This window comes from Ictalurus punctatus, chromosome 7 (assembly GCF_001660625.3).
Source record: "Ictalurus punctatus breed USDA103 chromosome 7, Coco_2.0, whole genome shotgun sequence".
In the NCBI taxonomy this organism is placed as follows: Eukaryota; Metazoa; Chordata; class Actinopteri; order Siluriformes; family Ictaluridae; genus Ictalurus; species Ictalurus punctatus.
The window spans coordinates 10,828,461-10,847,607 of record NC_030422.2 but is presented as its reverse complement, the minus strand read 5'-3'; the positions used below and the strand labels follow the sequence as shown (position 1 = coordinate 10,847,607).

At 39.4% G+C, this 19,147-nt stretch overlaps 3 protein-coding genes across 3 annotated transcripts; 1 reads left to right on the top strand and 2 right to left on the bottom strand.

Moving 5' to 3' along the window:
• Positions 1–682: 682 nt before the first annotated feature.
• czib (CXXC motif containing zinc binding protein) lies at positions 683–2,924 on the bottom strand. Its single transcript, XM_017471870.3, has 8 exons — positions 2,771–2,924; positions 2,587–2,670; positions 2,164–2,220; positions 1,935–2,016; positions 1,491–1,522; positions 1,208–1,285; positions 1,065–1,130; positions 683–987 (listed from the first exon to the last, which is right to left on the bottom strand). The coding sequence occupies exons 1-8, from the start codon at positions 2,774–2,776 to the stop codon at positions 910–912; spliced, it is 483 nt and encodes a 160-aa protein (XP_017327359.1). The 5' UTR covers positions 2,777–2,924; the 3' UTR covers positions 683–909.
• Positions 2,925–3,123: 199 nt separating this feature from the next.
• aldh9a1b (aldehyde dehydrogenase 9 family, member A1b) lies at positions 3,124–14,658 on the top strand. The gene is made up of 15 exons (XM_053681477.1): positions 3,124–4,197; positions 5,455–5,549; positions 8,036–8,080; positions 8,271–8,399; positions 8,549–8,725; positions 9,665–9,810; positions 10,210–10,339; positions 10,510–10,644; positions 10,836–11,032; positions 11,314–11,454; positions 11,748–11,936; positions 12,375–12,462; positions 12,691–12,832; positions 13,140–13,252; positions 13,550–14,658. Exons 1-15 carry the CDS (start codon positions 3,992–3,994, stop codon positions 13,642–13,644), a joined length of 2,028 nt encoding a protein of 675 aa, XP_053537452.1. The 5' UTR covers positions 3,124–3,991; the 3' UTR covers positions 13,645–14,658.
• On the bottom strand, positions 13,719–18,906 carry zte38 (zebrafish testis-expressed 38). Its single transcript, XM_017471868.3, has 12 exons — positions 18,631–18,906; positions 17,714–17,858; positions 17,232–17,295; positions 16,797–16,833; positions 16,693–16,713; positions 16,583–16,609; positions 16,387–16,454; positions 15,669–15,817; positions 15,319–15,527; positions 15,130–15,172; positions 14,999–15,042; positions 13,719–14,918 (listed from the first exon to the last, which is right to left on the bottom strand). The coding sequence occupies exons 1-12, from the start codon at positions 18,679–18,681 to the stop codon at positions 14,874–14,876; spliced, it is 903 nt and encodes a 300-aa protein (XP_017327357.1). The 5' UTR covers positions 18,682–18,906; the 3' UTR covers positions 13,719–14,873.
• Between the last annotated feature and the right edge of the window lie 241 nt (positions 18,907–19,147).

Genomic DNA, 19,147 nt, shown 5'->3' with positions numbered 1-19,147 from the left:
GTCGTATTCATGAGAAATCCAGCACAGACCAACGCTTGTACAAATGCTGAACTTAGAGTCCCAGAATGCAATGCGGCTATACTGTACGACACGCTGCTTAGATAGTCTGCGATTTACAAGATGGCGAACCCAATTGTGTTGACAGTGGTATTGAGCGTACAGATGAGGACGTGAGAAACCGGGACACGGTAAAGGACTAAAGCGCCGCTGCATCATTCTCTTTAGGTAGAGATGAAGCAGGGGAAAATGCTGCCTTGAACTCCTGTTACAACTGTTATAATTACAATGTTACAATTACAAATTGGAAACTTTTCCAGGGCGCTGACTTTCCGAGACGGGGGTGTGTTGGTAACAAACAGTAATGGCGGTTGCTAACATGAACGTGACGACCTACAGCAGATGGTGGGATTTAAGTGGTCATTTTGCATGTTTGACATGTGACATTTTTTCTGGTTCCAGGTTGTTGGAAGAAACCAAGGATATTGAGCATATCGTTGCATTGTATCTAGTTTTGGCACTCTTGCCCTGACATTACCTAAATATCCAAATTAGTGTAATAGTGAAAACAAAAAATCTAACATGATGAAGACTCTTTTGGACTCTACATCAAGACTCAAGTAAAATATTGTCCTTTACACAGAACAGAGACTGAATTTATGCTACCAAATGAACCAAAGAGCAATTCTTACAAATCATAACTTTATTTAAGTGCAGACCTGCATCTCCAAGGAACTGGTCATCTTTTATGTAGTGAATGTTCTTGCCTGTTCCCCCCAAACACATCCATTTACAATTTCAACAACAACAATTAAAGTATTTTTGTTGAATTTTATGAATGTTCCTTGTATAAAGTCTCTTTTTCTTTGTTGGATATCCAGCCACAACATTTGTGCTCCATCTCCAATGCTCTCAACACTTGATAAACTGATGTGTGACTTCATAGATGCCCACTGACTCGCCAGCTTTCTCGTCATAGTCTGTCCAGTCCTAAAACAGAACGGTTGGTTATTCTGCACGGTCAGCTGGATGTTCTTAACAAGTGCAAAGTACAAATTCTGACTTACTTTCTCCTGAAGGTTGATTTCAGGGAACTGGGTGGTCGTCTCTGCACCCTTAGCCACAAATCCAGCCTGAGAAGAAAGCAGCATGGAGATAAATGTTGGTCTGGACTTGGATGGGGGGGGTGAAAGGGAAGTTTCGTTCTCACCTGTGGATGGAAGTCGACCGGCTCGAGGCCTCGACACTCAAACTGCACCATCGTCTTGAACCGCTCACTGTCCTCCACCTTAATGAAAACCTCACGTTAGAAGCAACTGGGATAGACTCGAACCACCCTTCAACTCTTGACTTATCATTCATGAAGTATTTATGAACTACTATCAATTAGTCAATACCTACAGCAATACTAAAAGGAACGGATTGTACAGTTGAGTGCATCTTTTTGCATCTCTCTTGATTTCTGGGTGAAAAACAGATGTGTTTTAACTTACGTTGTACGGCGTGATGGTGTCCTTCAGGATATCTGTGGGAGAAATCCATTGTGTACACGTCACCGTGTGGCGTTTATTTACACCTGTATTTCACCACCTGTTTTCTTTTCAGTGCTCCTGGTCAGAGGTGATTTTTGAGTAAACATCGTAGTTTCGCTGAACACCTGATGTCAGATGACTAGATTGATTCCCCAAACAAAATCCAAACACACAGGATCTTTTTATGATTATTTTAATTTTGTTAACGTGTGAAAGATTTGCCATTGCCTCCAACAGAATTCTCACCTGTAAGGTGACTTGTATATGGCGACAATGTTGGCCCTGCCCCCTTTCTTTTACATGGACTAGAGGCGTGGCCTCAGATAACAATGCAGTTCCAAGTTCATTTGAATATTTCTTCTTTTTCCCCCCTTTTATTTATAAAATCAAGGTGTGTGTGTTTACCTATTGAGTTTTCCCGGGAGCACAGTTTACACTTCTGAACCATAGAGGCACTGCCTCGGCCTCCTTTCAGTGGCATACTGTCCTGAGGAAAATCTTTGTATCAGTAATTAATAAATGCATACAATTCCTGCTACACACAGACTGTTAATAATAATAAATAAATAAATAAATAAGTAAATAAATAAATAAATAAATAAAAACAATTTAATAGTACATCATTTATGATTACCAGCAATGTGATATACTGCCATTTGTCTGAGATCTCACCACAATTCCCACACTTCAGCTACAAAAAAAGAGAGAACAAAACAAATCAATATAATAATTTCATACTGAACAACTAACTTTTCCTTAACGCTGCTGACATGCGGGCTGAATCCTAAACCAATTCACACTCCCTGTATATGTTCACTTCTTACCGTAAGAATGAACGGCGTTCTAGCGCCTACCTAGTGCACTATTTATATTAAGGCATTTGCTATTCACCCACACCAGCACTACAGCTAGCTAGCAGCATGCCTCCCTAGGAATTACGAATGCCGAGATGAATTAAAACAACGACAAAAACGTTGTGCTATACTTAGATATCTTTAGCTAAACTTGTATTTAGCCTTAAAGCTAATTATATTTATTTTTAGCTAGCTAACGTTACCTTTAAATACCAGCGGAAGTCGTCTCCGTCTGGTCTAACATTTGTAACGTTCTCCAGCGTCGCTTTAAACTGCAAACCGAATTTCTAAAGAAAAAGTAAATATATCAGTTTAATAAGAATATTTAATAAAAACTAGCCACACGCGTTAAAAAAAATCAAAAGGGGCGAAAACGAGCGGACCTACCCCCATGTTGACGTTCAGAGCGTCATGCTAGTCAACCTGCGTAAATAGCGTTAGCGTCCTCAAGCAATCTACGTAAACGGTATTGTATGTTTTGTGTTCTTTTGCGTATACGTGCTATTCAGCCATTTCATACACGTCGGTATTGCGTGCAGTGAGCGCCCTATAGCGGCCATGACAGGAACAACACCCACCGCTGGCGCAATACTAATACGCCCCATGTGCACTGTATACGGTATAAAACATAAGCTATTCCGCCCTACGTAGTGCACTAAACGTCCAACACTTCACCGTTTGGGATGCGGCCATTGATAATGGCGCTGGAAGAACAAAAAAAAAACGCACAATACAATATACTTGTCAAATCATTAGATTTTTTATTTCTGTTTGTTTCATTACAGTTGTCAGAGAAATTGGCACATAAAAAGTTATCTAGAGAAAATCCTCACCCATAAACTAATATCAAAAGTAAAAAACAAAAACGAGTTGTCTAACTTCTAGTGGTCTAACTAGCTGCTAATTCAAGTACTTGAGAGGATGCATGAAGATGCAGACCAATTGAACTCCCTGACCATCACACTGAGTTTTAAAGCACATGTCGTAAAGAACATGGCATTTTATTTAACTGTTGAGTCGAGAGTACGTGTTGCATTCTAGCTTTAAAGTCTTTGCTAGTAGGAGCAGCCATGTTTTATAAACACTCCATCTTGTAATTCTCCGATATAGAAGGTCTTCACAAAAAGTTCAGTATAAATCCATCAGTAAACCAAATACCTACACTAGAGTCAGAAAACCTAACCCCACATACACACCTTATAAAGGGTGGGGATGTACGTAAACACTTTTGGCATTTAGGATAAACCTCTTCCTGAGTTCTGACTTCAAGTTTTGAAAGGCATCTCTCTCTCTCTCTCTCTCTCTCTCTCTCTCTCTCTCTCTCTCTCTCTCTCTCTCTCTCTCACTCACTCACTCACTCACTCACACACACACCTGGCTCTTCAACCATAGCATTCCGACACCTGGAGTGTTTTTTGTTTAAGTCTGAGCCAGGACATAAGCACCGTTTAATTTCTACAGACAAGTACCATGATGATGATGACGATGATGAACAGAAAGCACTCCAAACCGCAAATATACGAAAAGGTGAAAGCAAAAAAAAAATAAAAAATCTCGTATCAGCCAGCTGAAGCGGCTCTGCCCTTCCGTGCGACAAAAGGGCGCTGAATGTCATTCCACAATTTCGACCCTGTCCTGCGCAGGAGGAGGGAGGTCATGAGGTCAGTGCGGTCTGCTGGACTCGGACGAACGCCTCTGTCGGGGAGTCACGTGACCGTTCACGTGGCCGTTCTGCCGCTTGCTGAAGCCGCCGTTGAGGATGTCCTGAATGTGCTGCACGATCAGGTTTATCGCAACTGCAAAACGAATGAACTGTTTCATACGCAGCATTAAAAAGACATGTGAACATTCCCACCGACTCTTTTCTTTCCGGTATTCTGAGGTTGTTTTTTTTGCTGAAAAATACTAATCCAAAACAAATATATCCAAAAGGCGTCAACAGCTATTTTAGTCACAAACGAGTAGGTTTACGACAAAAATATTTTCATATTCTCGCTTTTGTCCTAAACAGACTCACCAAAGTTGTCGGCTCCGCGTGGGATGATGACATCCGCGTACTTCTTTGTCTGGGGAAGGAAGCAAAAAAAGAAAAGAAAAACAACAACAACAACAACAACAAAAAAAAAACACACGATATCTTAAAACAGGCAAGCATAGACAGAAATACACGAGCGGAGACAGAAAAGAAAGCTGGTACTCACTGGAAGACAGAATTCCTCGAAAGCCGGCTTTACAAAAGTGATGTACTGGGACAGGACCTGCTCCAGCTCGCGTCCTCTCTCGTTGATGTCTCGCAGTACTAACACAAACACACATATACACACACACACACACACAGAGAGAGAGAGCGCTTTAGATGAAACCAAATCCAAACCAGTGTTCTTCTAAGCGTCTCAGACGTGTACCTCTGCGCGAGAGCCGCGTGTCTGGATCGGTGTCCACGAACAGCTTCATCTGGAACAGGTCGCGGATCTCCTGTGAGTAGAACATGAGGATTCCCTCGAACAGAACCACGTCGGCCGGGTACAGCGTCACAAACTCGTCCTTCCTGTTACAGTCACAACAGAAGGGAGCCAAGCTGTAAATAAGTCCGGAATCTCGTACACGCTCTACGTATACAGTGCACCAGAAAAAGTCGTTCAGGGATTCATGCTGTGATGAAAGGAGTATGGAAGAATTCTCACCAGGACCATGGAAATAGTCAAAATAAAGAAAGAGACCCATGAAGTCAAGAAAAATGGTGAAAATGTGAAGGATGAACAAATTAACCATGAATGCTAAGCTCAACTCATCCAACCTACCTGGAATGCGTGACAAAGTCGTAAACCGGGATGTGAACCGTCTTCCCCTGAATGATGTCATGAAGTGTCTTTAAGATCAGCTCGTTGTCAAAAGCGTCTGGACAGAGAAGGTGTTAAAAAATTTTTTTTAATAAATACAAATAAATGCTGTGTCAAACATATCCAAACTAGCAGACATGCATGCACAATACACTCTGACTGATGCACAGCGTTTATTACCCGGATGATCGAAGTTGAACTGTCCTTTGACTGCCTTGGCTTTCTGTTCAGGAGTGAGCGCCTTGTAGAAACTGTCCTGGCTCAGGGTGGCGACCTGACGCTGCCGATGATCGATCTTATTCTGCCCCAGCATCTCCATGATCTTGGCGCATACCGATGACTGCAGAGAGAAAAGAGACCAGCTGGTCATGTGACCAATCTTTCTGTATCAAGAAAGTAATCCGGTTTAGAAAATACACACACGTTCAATGTTGACCTTAAAACATTTCAGAGACTTCCCTACGCTCCAGTGGTAAAAACCAGGCATTTATAAGCATTTCTTTGGGCAATCCGTATGCTACTCTTACGGCATCCATGTGTTTGGTACAATTTTGTTACCGAATTTATACTTTCTTTACAGCAAAAAGACATATTTCACATTTATTGCAAAAGTCCCAAATACTTATGAATAATAAATGTGCTGACAGAATTTGGAATTTATTTCTGAACATACCCAGGTACTTGAAAACAAATAGTAATGGTAATTTTACAATAAATATACAATATATTTATATATGGTTATATAAGTTAACATAACAAAAAAAAGGTTTTGGTAACGTTTATATTGAATTATATTATAATTACACCTCCACCATAACATCGACGGGAGTGGAGGAGTTGCTGTCGTCATTTTTCCAGCTAAATGAGATCATCGTCGCACATTACCGACGTCATCATGTAAACAAGAGCAGGAAGGGAACCTCCAACGCGCTTTTCCCCTCCTGGGTTTGAGATGCTTCCAAAAGAACAACTTGGAACAGCTTAAAATACGTGTGAATGCGTCAAAGTGGTATAATGGACACCTTAGAACTTTTTTTTTAAACTTTGAGTAATTACATTTGGTGAAACCCAATCAAGCTGACCACATTGTTGTTACACTGGTTGTAAACAGTTTTTGTTTTTTAACAACATTTTTGATAACATAAAAGCAGCTAGTTAGCAGAATTTTAAAATAATAATAATAATAATTTTAAAAAAACATTAGTCAGCTGCTTGTACTTGGCCACGTGTTGGGAAATGTGCTCATCCCACGAATAGAAGTCGCGCAACGATGACGTTTGTAGACAAAGGGAGGGGAAACCCACGCGCCGCCAACATCCAGTTAACTGGAAATTCCGATAATTAGCGGAATTGTTTGCTTGTTTTTGTTCCTTAATCCGATGTAAAATATATTTACTTAATACGTTATAACGGCACAGGTACGTTTATGCAAACACAGTCATAATATAATTAATAATAAACTTAAAATGAAAGCCACGCGGCCGGAGCGCACGTCCATTCGCATCCTAAATGGCTGCAAAAAGAATTTGGTTAATTTAGAGAGAAATAAATAAATAATTTAGTACAAAAAGGTGAACATGGGAACCTTTCCACTGGCTGTGCCTCCAGAAACCCCAATAATAAATGGCTGTCTGATAGCATTGCCGTTTTCCTCCTGGTCCTGAAGTCGGCGTTCACTGTCTCCAGCCATTTCCGAGTGCAGGTCCAATCCCAAACCTCTCCCAGCTCCCTGTGTACGTGCACTAAAGTGTGAGATAAAAGAACCCAACTCAACACCCCATTTCAGATTGAAGCCAAAGCCCTCCCTCTTTACCATCGCAGCCCAAATCTCAAATATACATCTAGTGCACTATGTAGGGCATAAACCCTTTCTGTTTCAACCCCTATCTAATGCACTTGCATAGGAAACAAGGAGCAACTTGGTATTCAGACATACGGCTTTTTTTTATTAATGTACTTAAAGTTTGTATTAAAGGGATAATAATAATAATAATAATAATAATAATAATAATAATAATAGTCATCATCATCGCCATCAAGGGGTGGTTAAGCAATACAAAATGGGTTTGTTTTGAAAAAAAGAAAAATTTTAAACATACAAATGTAAAATATTACTCACACGACACTACTTTTTTAAATTAAAAAAATGTAAATGTACGTTTAATTTTAATATAATTTCTTCTTTAGCTTCTCTGAAGTTATAAAATATAACCTGTTAAGGATGTGTGACTCAGTGTTTCGTTTTAGTGCTTTATTGCACAGATGTGATTCATCACAATAAATAAATAAATAAATAAGTTTTCAGGAAAGAATGTTATTTATTCGTTTTATTGTATGCATTTTAATTATAAACGTTTAATGATGATTAATTAACATATTGAATGTATCAGATCATATATTTATATGCTGTTTGAAAAAAAAAATCCAAACCAAAAATTAGTCATATAATTTTAAATAACATTTTGCACACTTTAAATCAGAAAGAATTCTCCCCAATAATAAATAAATAAATAAATAAATAAATAAATAAATAAATAAGCAAACTGACTAATAAATAAGTGAAGGCATTATCCAATTGAAAACAAATTTATGTATTAATTACATTTACATTTATTCACTTAGCAGACGCTTTTATCCAAAGCGACTTACAAATGAGAAAGATACAAGCAAAATAATTAACTAAACAAAATATTGTATATGTGGTAAGTTGACATATATTATAAAATATAACTGTCTATAAATTTCAAACCAAAAATTAAGACTAGAAGACACATTTTTGTACACTCTAACTGACTTTTGTCGTCACCAATAGGAATCAACCATTTGAGAAGCCCCGCCCCATCTTCAATAAACGCAGGTAAGATTTACAGAAATTATTAAAACGAAGTTTTTATCAAAATATAACAAATTTTATTATGAATACATAAAGTATACAGTACATTGTAAATTGTCATTATGTTACAAAACATAACGTAAAAGAATGTAGAATATAAAAAGTAAAGAAGTCAATTTTGCACACGCTGAATGGCGTCTGTCATAACCAATAGGAATCGACCGTTCGGAGAAGCCCCGCCCCTTTCCAAACGAACATTCCTGCGTACTAGTTATCGTGGCAGTGTGCGGTTTAGGACACAACCAACCGCTAAAGAAGGGAAATTTCTGTCGTACAGAAGGTGGTGAGTATGTCATGTTTATACAGTGCACTACTCTGAATCACATTTGCTTGCTTGATTACTTCACTAATGAACATTTATCAGATATCAGGAGTGTTTGTTGAGGTTTTATGAAATGTTGTGTAATGTTGTGTAATGTTGTCCTCCTGCAGAAATGCGTGTGCTGAGCTCCGTGCTTCCCCCGCGGGTCCGAGCCTCTCTCCTCGCCCTGAACAGGACGGCTTCATCAGGGAGCATGCAGATAAGAGAACCGCTAAACTTCTGGGGCGGAAACAGAGTCAGTCTCGAGAGTGAGATCGGATCAGAGCCGGTCTACGAGCCTGCGACAGGTGACTCAGTCTGTTAAAGCTCCTGTGAAGACTTAACCAGTGTCCATTACACTGCAAAATTGTCTCTGTCGTGTTGGGAAGTTAAACTTTGTCCAGCTGTCACATGCTCGTGTTTCACAACTCACTCTGGCAAACCAGTTCCATGCAGGGGAAAGTAGCTAAAGCATGCTCGAAAAGTCAGTGACATAATTGATTAATTTGCATATTTATATAATCATCATGATTATGTGCATATTTAACTGTGTTACATGAGGAATATTGTCTGATGACAAAATGGCTTAGAATAGTTTTATCACAATAGGAAATATATTTTTAGATAACATTTTTATAGAAGATTCAATGAAAGGATGTAGAGAACAGTGATGGTCAGTGATTGGTTGTTGGGATCATTCCTGATTAGTGTTTGGTTGTTGGGATCATTGGCGATCAGTGATTGGACGTTTGATTCAAGGTGATCAGTGATTGGTCATTTGGATGAATGGCGATCAGTGATTGGTCAGTTTGGAAACATTGGTAATCTGTGATTGGTTGTTGGGCATAGTGATGATCACTGATAGGTCAGTCGGTTCAATGCTGATCAGTGATTGGTCAGTTGGGAAAAAGTGATTGGTTGTTGGGAACAGTGGTGATCAGTGATTAGTTGTTGAAGGAGGACTTGGGCACCTCAGACAGGCTTGACACACTAGGTCGCACAGAGCAAACCTGCTCTCTCAGCTCATAGAACCAGCAGATGTGTGGCAGGAATGTCGTAAGGAGAAAATTTACTTGTTTTACGAACAATGCAGAAATTAAATTTAGGATTTGTGTTTTTAATATGTTTTTGTGATTCATAAAACTGTAGTTTTGACAGTAAAATAACTCCATACATATTAAATGTAAATGACGAAGAATGAAAATGCATTCATAATCTGCATTGTGTGTGTGTGTGTGTGTGTATAGGTCGCGTGTTATGCCAGCTGCAGCCTTGCCGAGCAGCGCAGGTCGACGAGGCCGTAAACAGTGCCCGCTCCGCTTTCATACACTGGAGTAAGATGGCTGGGATGGAGCGAGCCAGGATCATGCTGGAGGCAGCACGACTCATCCAGGTACACCATGGTCAAAGGTCAAGTAGATAAAGGTCAGAGGGGTCACACTTGGGTAATGCAGGACAACAGTGCTGCAGGGATTTAAGGTCATGTGATGCAGTAAGTAAGGTTCGCACGCAAACGTCTGTCATTTTGGCACCCTTGACTTCATTTAGGTGCATGTACACCCATTTTGACATCTAATAAGATTCTGTTTTAAGTCTTCTTATGACATGTTACATTAGAATTATTTTTAATACAATTACTGAAAAACACAAAAGTATGTTTTCTCCTTTCTGAAACTGCTATTAGCAAGAATGCTTGAGGCTCTTATATTTCCTCTTTACCTTTAAATCCCTTAAAAATGTCATCATTCAGAAAAACAGAAAACATCCATTTGAACTTTCTTTCTGTGGACAGAAAAGAAGGGAAGAGATCGCTGAGGTGGAGGTGGTCAACAACGGCAAGTCGATCACCGAGGCGCGGCTGGACGTGGACTCTGCCCGGCTTTGTATCGAGTACTTTGCGGGTCTCGCCACGACTATGGCAGGTTTGTTAACGTGTCAAAATATCCTATTAGTGTTCGCTGTAAAAGAGAGATTATGGAAATTGGTGCGTACTGTAAAGTATTTTGGAGAGCACTAACTAGATTGGAATACTGTATGTGCCATTTTTCGGTGAGAGAAAATTGATTGTCACAGTTAACGTATCCGTTTATAGGGCAGCATGTGCAGCTAGTAGGAGGATCGTTTGCTTATACACGCCGGGAGCCGTTGGGAGTGTGCGTGGGAATCGGAGCTTGGAATTACCCGTTCCAGATCGCGGCGTGGAAATCGGCGCCGTCTCTTGCCTGCGGTACGGTTTCTCGCATGAACCAGGAAATTCTCATTTCGAAAATTGTAGTAATATACTGAAAATCAGCCTTAAAGAATTTCAGTACAAGTCTGTGGTGGATGTCCTGTCAGCTGTTTGCGTCTTTTTATATGTACAGTATATTTACGTTAGTAATGTTAGTTAGTAATGTTAGTAGTGATTTGCGTTCGCAGGGAACTCGATGGTGTTCAAGCCGTCCCCAGTGACCCCGGTGAGTGCGGTGCTGCTGGCGGAGATCTATGCGCAGGCTGGCGTTCCTGACGGTTTGTTTAGTGTAGTGCAGGGCGCTCAGGAGACGGGCGCTCTGCTGTGCCTACACCCTGCTGTGGCCAAGGTCTCCTTCACCGGGAGCGTGCAAACCGGCAAGAAGGTGCAAACTCCATTTTTTTGCTCTAGTAATCAGTAGCTGGTGAAGTATTTAAATACAGCGCTGAAGGAAAAATGGCACCTAACTGTCTAACACAAGCACTGGTTAAGTACAAGGATATTTAAAATCTGGTTGCCTCTGCCAGGAGGTTAAGACTTGTCTGTAGATGGTGGATCATAATGTATTGAACATGACCGTATACATGCTCGAATATGACCGAGATTAAAAAAGGGGTCCAAAAGGGCAAGTTTGTGATGCTGAACGGTGCGTTTTCGTCCTTGCAGATAATGGAAATGGCGTCCAAAGGCGTGAAGCCAGTGACCCTGGAGCTCGGTGGCAAATCTCCACTGATCATCTTTGAGGATTGTAACCTCGAGAACGCAATCAGGGGAGCGCTTATGGCCAACTTCCTTTCTCAGGGCCAGGTACTGCATTTAAAATGGATCCTGATGATTAGTTATAGCGTGATATTCTTGAAATAAGGATTCGTGTTTGGGTCAAAGTGGTCAATTAAATAGGCTTAACAGATTTGGACCAATCATGTAAGATAAAACCTGTTCTGTCAGTAAACGGATGTATGTTTATAACTGAAACGGGTGTCATATGTTTTATTCCGATGGTAACACACACAGTGTTTCATTGTAACAACTGGCACCCACTCTTCTATGATGCGTTATTGACCGCGCTTTCTCCCATCTCTCTTTCCTCTGTACACAAGGTGTGCAGTAACGGGACGCGGGTGTTCGTGCACAGGCCGATCCTAGCCCAGTTTTTGGAGGAGGTCGTGAGGAGAACCGAAGCGATCCAGATTGGAGATCCCCTGCTGGAGGACACGCGTATGGGGGCACTGGTCAGCCGGGAGCACTTACACAAAGTGCTGGGATATGTGGAACAAGCCAAGAGGGAGGTACACAAGCTCACTGTCTGAGGCGCATTCGACTAGCATTACTGCTTACTTTTAATCAGTTCACGCTGAATGTTATAAACACTTGTAGACGTTAAAAAATGTCACTAAAAATTACTTTTAAAGACCATAATGAGATTGACAAATTGGCATTTTTACTCTCGGAAAAATCCACCTTGTATGAATATGCAAATCGAAAACACCCTGAGACAACACGCTCCACCCCCTTTCCCAAGAGTTGCATGCCCTGTATTTGCATATTGGATTCTGATTGGCTCTTACATTTTATGATGCATTTATACTTGCTCATCATTTGTTGTTTTTTTATTGATTTTTTTTTTATAAATACAACAAAAGAACTGCACATTTTTCTGAAATTAATTCCCCGGAAAGGATGTAATAACAAGTCGGATGTTATTTTTGAAATGTTTTCCTCGTCAGGGGGCTCAAGTGCTGTGTGGAGGAGAGCCATTCACACCGGCCGACCCTAAACTGAAACACGGGTATTACATGACTCCCTGTGTACTTGGTGAGTTTCACTTGTCGTCGCAAATAATGTCGCTTCACCACGAGCAATCGCCTTTTACAACCTCGGCAGCACAAGTAGATTAGATTAGATTGCAGAAGTGCAAATCCACGTTTTTAACAATTTTAAGCTTAAGGTATTTTTGCTAATACCGCCCCGTATGGCGAAACGTATCAAAAATGCGTTTTGCACAAACATTTTAACTCCTGGTTCATTTGTTCATCATCATAGACAACTGCACAGACGACATGACGTGTGTCCGAGAGGAAATCTTCGGGCCTGTGATGTCGGTGTTGACCTTCGACACAGAGGATGAAGTTCTTCACAGGGCGAACGACACCGCCATGGGCCTGGCCGCTGGAGTTTTCACCAAGTAATCAGTGCTTTCTTACATTTATCATAGTTGTCCAGAAAGGTCCAGCCTTCTAAACATGAGGCACTGACGAGTCATTTATTTAATTTACCAGCACTAGACGCAAACCAGATTTATTGTTTATAACGCATGCCACAAGACGGCACCACTGATCTAACCTTTACAAGTAGAGACATGAGCCCCTGTCCTCAAGCATATATCATTGGTTCAACAACTGCCACAAAAGATTAATTATAAGAACTCTGCAAAAGCCTGAAGGATTATTAACTCTAGTTATGTGCTTCCCTATTACCTCGCTGTCCATCAGAGACATTCAGAGAGCACATCGAGTGATTGAGAACCTGCAGGCTGGCTCCTGTTTCATCAACAACTACAACATCACGCCTGTGGAGGTGCCGTTTGGAGGCTATAAAACTTCAGGTAATGGTAAAGAACAATAAGGTTGACTTAGATGAGCATAACTCTGATAGTCCGCCTGATCATTTATCCCAGAGCATCCCAAGTCCAGAAATGGAAGGCAATAAAAACTCACTGCACAAAGTGAAAACGGTTTAAAGAAGAAAAAAATGTAGTTGTTTTTATATTTTTTAGTGAGGCCAAAATTAGAGTGAGATTTATCGTTTGCTATTTGGTTTGTTTTCATGCTGCACCTATTGTACGTTATATAGACAAAAGTGTGCGGACACCTGACCATCACGCTTGTATGTGTCTTTGCAGGTATAGGAAGAGAGAACGGCCAGGTGACCATTGAGTACTACTCTCACCTCAAGACTGTAGTGGTTGAAATGGGAGATGTGGACAGTCTCTTTTAAAGGACAGGACAAACAGAGAACGTACATGAGGTTGCATTCTGAACTAACAAGTGACTTATCAAAGCCTAAAGGACCCACGGTTCGCGACAGCGAACATGGAAACGTCATAGCTTTGCATTATTGCTGCTTGGTAATTCACTACCTTGTATAAGGAACGGTCATATAATCAGGTAATAGCTAATTATACTGTATGACCTGTAGGCTGTTTCATTCGCTGGACACGCAACATTATGTTCTGGCGCTAAAAAGATGATTTATGATCGTGTTTGGAACAGAACCATGAGTGGTATCAGTATTGTAGATCTACTCACACGATCATCCGGTTCAAAGATGTTCGCTGTTCAGATATCTTTAAATGGAGATTAACAATTAATCAGATTATTTGTTCTTGATATGTACTGCTGTCGATTCTACAAAGTGCCTTATTATGAGGAGGGATGGAATGATACAGGGAGAAAAAAGTCGAACATTTACTGGTTTTGCGCCGATATCTGCTTATTACTACTATAAACTATTTATAAGACCCATTTGTAGAAATACAATTTTCTGTTATTACTCCTTTAAATTTAATGATACAGAATTTCTTTTTAAAGATTACCATTTTCATACTGTTATACCAGTGTATCGTCATACATACAGCATTTTCCTCACGTATGACGTCGTTATACCAAACATACAGATGTTACCTTTTCCTTCTACTCAGCAGGTCCAGCCGTTCTAATAATAATGATGATAATAATAATAAAAATAATAATAATACATTCAAATAAGCTACATTATGACAAAACAAATGGAAAATAATGCAAGCTGCTTGTATAGAGGCAGTGGGACTTCCTTAAAACCATCTTATACAGTGTATAAGATGGACATTGAAGTTTTATTACAACACTAATCTATGTATTTTGTAAAAAAAAAAAAAAAAAAGTTTTATAATAATTACATCATAAGATTTGTATTTAAGTTGAGAATTTCATGTACAGGGAAGCAGAATATAATAAAAGTATTTCTGTTCTACAGTCGTGCACTGTGTTTTTTATTTTTATTTTATAATTTTTTATCTACACTTTTACTGAATTACAGTCTCTGAAAGGGGTGTCACCAGGTAGATTAATAACATTTGAACAAACAACAAAACTAAACAACAACAGCTAAATAATAATAAATACATGGATATACACACAGTGCGAACATACAACCTCAGTCCAAACAAACCGCTATATACAGTGCGTTTAAATTTCTTTCTTCTTTCTCTTAGACAGTCTGTTGCCTCCTCTCTGACAATAAAAAAAATTCCAGTTAATCATTTTCGTAAAATCCAATTAGTTTTTTTAAATGGGCTTAGAATCTTTCCTACCTTCACTGGGGCTTTTGTGGGTTGCTTGAACTGCGCGGCTGATTCTAAAGATAAACATTTCTATAGAGCTGATGACGAGGAACAAAACTCTCTGAGGACTTCCAGAGAAGATAAACTAAAAATAAACTTACCGTCCTCAGATGGCAGATCCTCCTCTTTGTATTGTACAGGCACCTGTTTGATATGATTGAATGGTATGTGAACGTTTAGCAGTCTGGAGACACTTTGTGGCATCGTGGAAGTTAAAAGCTAGTCTCTGCTGTTATATATTATATATATATATTTAGACTTGACAATATCGTGCTTTTATTGGGTCTCACTTCCTGCACGGAGTCCTGGACGCTCTCTCTCAGGTGGTCGCCCTCCTGAAGTTTACTCACGCGGCCCTGCTCGGCTGCCACTCCGACCTTCAGCACGTGGAAAGGAGTTTGCAGGTCTCCCACTCTGAAGTGCACGGCCGTGCCCTCAAACCACAGGCTGTCGCACACCCCCTCCTTAAAGCCCGGTGGCTCGTAGTCCGACGGGGTCACTGTCGCATTTCAAACAGGAAATGGACACCAACTATCAGTACTGGACTAAACAATATCATCTGAAATGCTGTATATACTGTGGTATATTTTAGACTCTTCCCACGGCTGTGTTTATGGATGGTCCGGATGTTTGTTTTTACCGTCATCATAATAGTAGAGCTTCATGGTCAAGTAGATGTCATCTGGCAGCGTGTCCAGATTCTGCATGAGGAGAAAAAGCTTCCGGATCAGCAGGACCGAGGCCTTCTTTGTGTCCTCCATGGTCACCCTCATCTCGATGTTCTCGTTTCTTCAACGGAAGAAGTCTGACATGTATTAGTGCAAATGCTTACATTGGGTTTTTAATATCAAGTCATTAGTTGCAAAATGTTCCTCCAACTGTTTTTTTTTATTGACACATTTGATGCCCTGTGCCAAATTTTTTGAGACGTTACAGCCATCAAATTCAAAATTACCTCATTTTTTTTCCTGAAAATGGTACATTTGCTCAGTTTAAACATTTGATGTTTTCTGTTCTATTGTGAATAACATATGGGTTTGTGAGATTTTCAAATCATTACATTCTGTTTACACAGCATCCTGACTTTTTGGAATTGGGGTTGTAAATAAATTTTTTGTAAATGCTTTATCCTGATCATGGTACAAACAAAAGTAACAACTGTGTGAGTCGGGTTTATGGTCAGATTTTCTGCAGGAGAGACATGGAGTGCCTTGTGGCAACACACGAAAAAAATGTTTTTTCCTGCACCCATATCAAACATAACGAGGGGTCTGTTGATTAACCGACGTTTTGGAGCAGATGACGTGCACTGAAGAGGTGCTCGGGAAGTCCTTTGATTTTAGTGACTCATTTCTTACCTGAGGATGTCCATCTGAGGCCCATGGTCTGTGTATTTGAACTTGAACTGGTAAGACTCTATGACATGCTGTAAAGAATTCAAAAAGGTACATTTATGCTGTTCTCTGTGTGTGTGTGTTTATCTCTATTCCACTATATAGAGATGGCACATACAACTTACTGTATATATACAAGGTAATACAAATGGTTACTCACATTTGTGTCATCTGGGTCTCTGTGCACCTGTTTAATACATTATAAATGATGCACTAAAAGGACATGATATTCATGATATTCCCTGGGTTAATTAACATGTGTTCACTTACCCCAATAAGCACAATTTGCAGCTATAACAAACAATACAGCACTGTTAAACCTTCAGTCACCACAATCGTGACAATGTAAAACTTCAAAAATGACCCGAACTTACGTATCTCTTCTCCAAAGCATCGAAACACCCCATCAACCTTGGAAGAAAGGCATAATATTATTGTGTATACAACAGCAGCTCATCTTTATTTCAGATTCAGGAACTGTATTGTTTTAAGCAGGGCCTGACTAATACATCAATATATATCGGCCGATATTAAGGTTTTACAGAAAGTTTTTGTTCCAATCCGAATGTCTGGTTTGTTTGAACGATTCCTCAGACCAATCCTGGCGCTACACGTAGGCTGACGTTTCTTCATTCCCCCGTTTCATTTCTAGCTACAATTAATTCTCGTTTGATGTGCAAAAATGGAAGAAACACTTATAACAGTTATTTCATCTTACCTGTCAGATGCCAGACAGCAGCTGTCAGAACGTTTGTCATCGAGATTTCTGTAAGTTGATTCTGTAAGTCGATTACTAATGAATCACTTACCACTTGACAATTTTGCGGGCTCCTGGAGAGGTGCAGTCCTCTTTAAGAACTTTGATGCATAAATCTAAAATTTTGAAAAATGATAAACTTTGTGAGATACCTTGAGCTGAGACTCAAAATGTCACGTTGCCTACCCGACTACAAAAAATTGGTAGACAAAGCAATGGCAGTTATTTACACAATGTTAAAATCACATAAAACTCGTTCCCTTTCTTACAACTCGACCTAGTTTTACGATATTGCCCTTAGAATAATAAATCATAATAGTTAAAGTCTACAAGGGATTTAAATAAATCTTTCATACTGGATCATACTTGATCACTTATTTAAACAGCATTAGCTAATATGGATCATACAACCATAGAATTTTTTTGCTTTTCTGCAGAAAAATGTCTGTGTACCTCAAGTACGCAAGATGGCGTGATTATGAGGTTAATCAACAAACAGCGAAAGTATTTCATGTTTTAAAGAAAAAAGACCACCTTCTAAGTAGCGGGATCTATACGCGTCTTCTGGAAAGATCCCACGCAGGTACGTTACAGAGGACACGGCCAAAACCAGCATTCGTTTAACAAACACCAATGACTGCTCCTGGGTTCTCAGTTCTTGATGAAATAAGCTGTCCCACTAAACAAAAAAAAAACATTAATTATCATGACCTAGCTATTATTCACAGCTATATAAACATCTCAGTATTTGAACGTTTACGTTTATAAACATCAACCAGATATTTATATTTACAAGATACAAGATATCTGCTAACTATGAGTCAGGACGGGACTGGTCAGAACGTCACCGTGTGGACGGAAGGATTTCGGTGTTTTAATTGGTAGGAAACAAACAAACCAACAAATAAGGTCAAGGTCTTCCTTCCTTCCACTGCTTAAATATCTATTACGTCAGTTGTTTTTGTTTAAGGTTTGTTACTTCTACTAGTCTCCTAGAAAATACCATCATAAACATAAAATTAATAATTGACACTTAATTTGTCTAACAGGTTTATCTAATTTTAATATTTCCTTTCTTTTCTTTTTTAACATTTGATAATTGTTTGGATTTATTAACTCATTACATGTCAAACTGTTGTCGAATACAACAGGACTGAACAGATACCTAGTTATTTTAATAATTGTTAATAATTGTTACTAATAATAATGAGTAATATTTACTATATCACTTGATAAATTATTTTATTCGTAATATTACAAATAATCCTGAAGATATAATTAGCTCCCAAGTTAAGGTGTTTTATTTTTATGTTGGGTGTTTTTTCCCCCATTTTGTTTTTTACACCCTATTCTGGTGTAGTTAAGCCAAGGAGCTAGTTATAGATTTATTTGTAAATAAATGCTAACTAGCTTGCTGTTTTTTTGTGTGTTGTTTTGTTTGTTTTTTTTACCTCAACAGTCTCCTGCTTTCCTTTCCCTCGCTTTTTCATTACGGTTGCCATGTCAACCTCACCGTTAATATTTAAATATGACAAATTATTTTATTTCTAGCTAAACTAAAAAAAACTACTTGCTGGAATTAAGATGTTTAAATGACACTTTTAAGGCGTTTATTTCGTAAAAAACGACATCCCAGACTGCTGAGGGGAGAACTGTTAGCCAAAAAGCTAACACCGTTGTCCTTTGGAGGAGCTCCTGAAGAACGCTCGCGCGAATGAATCAACTGAATCATTTGCCTTATCAAAGGAATCGATTCTGTGATCAGCGTTGCCATGTATGCGCTTTTCCTGATGCGTCTTGCTCATTCATGTCATTTATATTGCTGAGTGCACTTCAATTGGAACTATATTATCCAAATCGCGCGTTACACAACTTGGTCTTTAAACTTTGGATACCTAAATGCAACAGCGTCTATATCATAATACAAACAAGTTTATTTTCAAATATGTGGCGATTTAGGAGTGAAAC

What these genes read in the sequence shown, in the direction of transcription:
- czib (XM_017471870.3), bottom strand. An exon ending in ACTTCCGCTGGTATTTAAAG is followed by an intron (nt 2,221 to 2,586) that starts GTAACGTTAGCT and finishes CTTTTTTTGTAG; the next exon opens with CTGAAGTGTGGGAATTGTGG. An exon ending in AAATCAACCTTCAGGAGAAA is followed by an intron (nt 988 to 1,064) that starts GTAAGTCAGAAT and finishes GTTCTGTTTTAG; the next exon opens with GACTGGACAGACTATGACGA.
- aldh9a1b (XM_053681477.1), top strand. Translation starts at nt 3,992, where the DNA reads ATGTCATTCCACAATTTCGACCCTGTCCTGCGCAGGAGGAGGGAGGTC. An exon ending in AACTGCAAAACGAATGAACT is followed by an intron (nt 4,198 to 5,454) that starts GTTTCATACGCA and finishes CTTTCTGTTCAG; the next exon opens with GAGTGAGCGCCTTGTAGAAA. An exon ending in TGGAACAAGCCAAGAGGGAG is followed by an intron (nt 11,937 to 12,374) that starts GTACACAAGCTC and finishes TTTCCTCGTCAG; the next exon opens with GGGGCTCAAGTGCTGTGTGG.
- zte38 (XM_017471868.3), bottom strand. Translation starts at nt 18,681, where the DNA reads ATGGCAACCGTAATGAAAAAGCGAGGGAAAGGAAAGCAGGAGACTGTT. An exon ending in TAGATCCCGCTACTTAGAAG is followed by an intron (nt 17,296 to 17,713) that starts GTGGTCTTTTTT and finishes TCAAAATTTTAG; the next exon opens with ATTTATGCATCAAAGTTCTT. An exon ending in GGATCTGCCATCTGAGGACG is followed by an intron (nt 15,043 to 15,129) that starts GTAAGTTTATTT and finishes GTTTATCTTTAG; the next exon opens with AATCAGCCGCGCAGTTCAAG.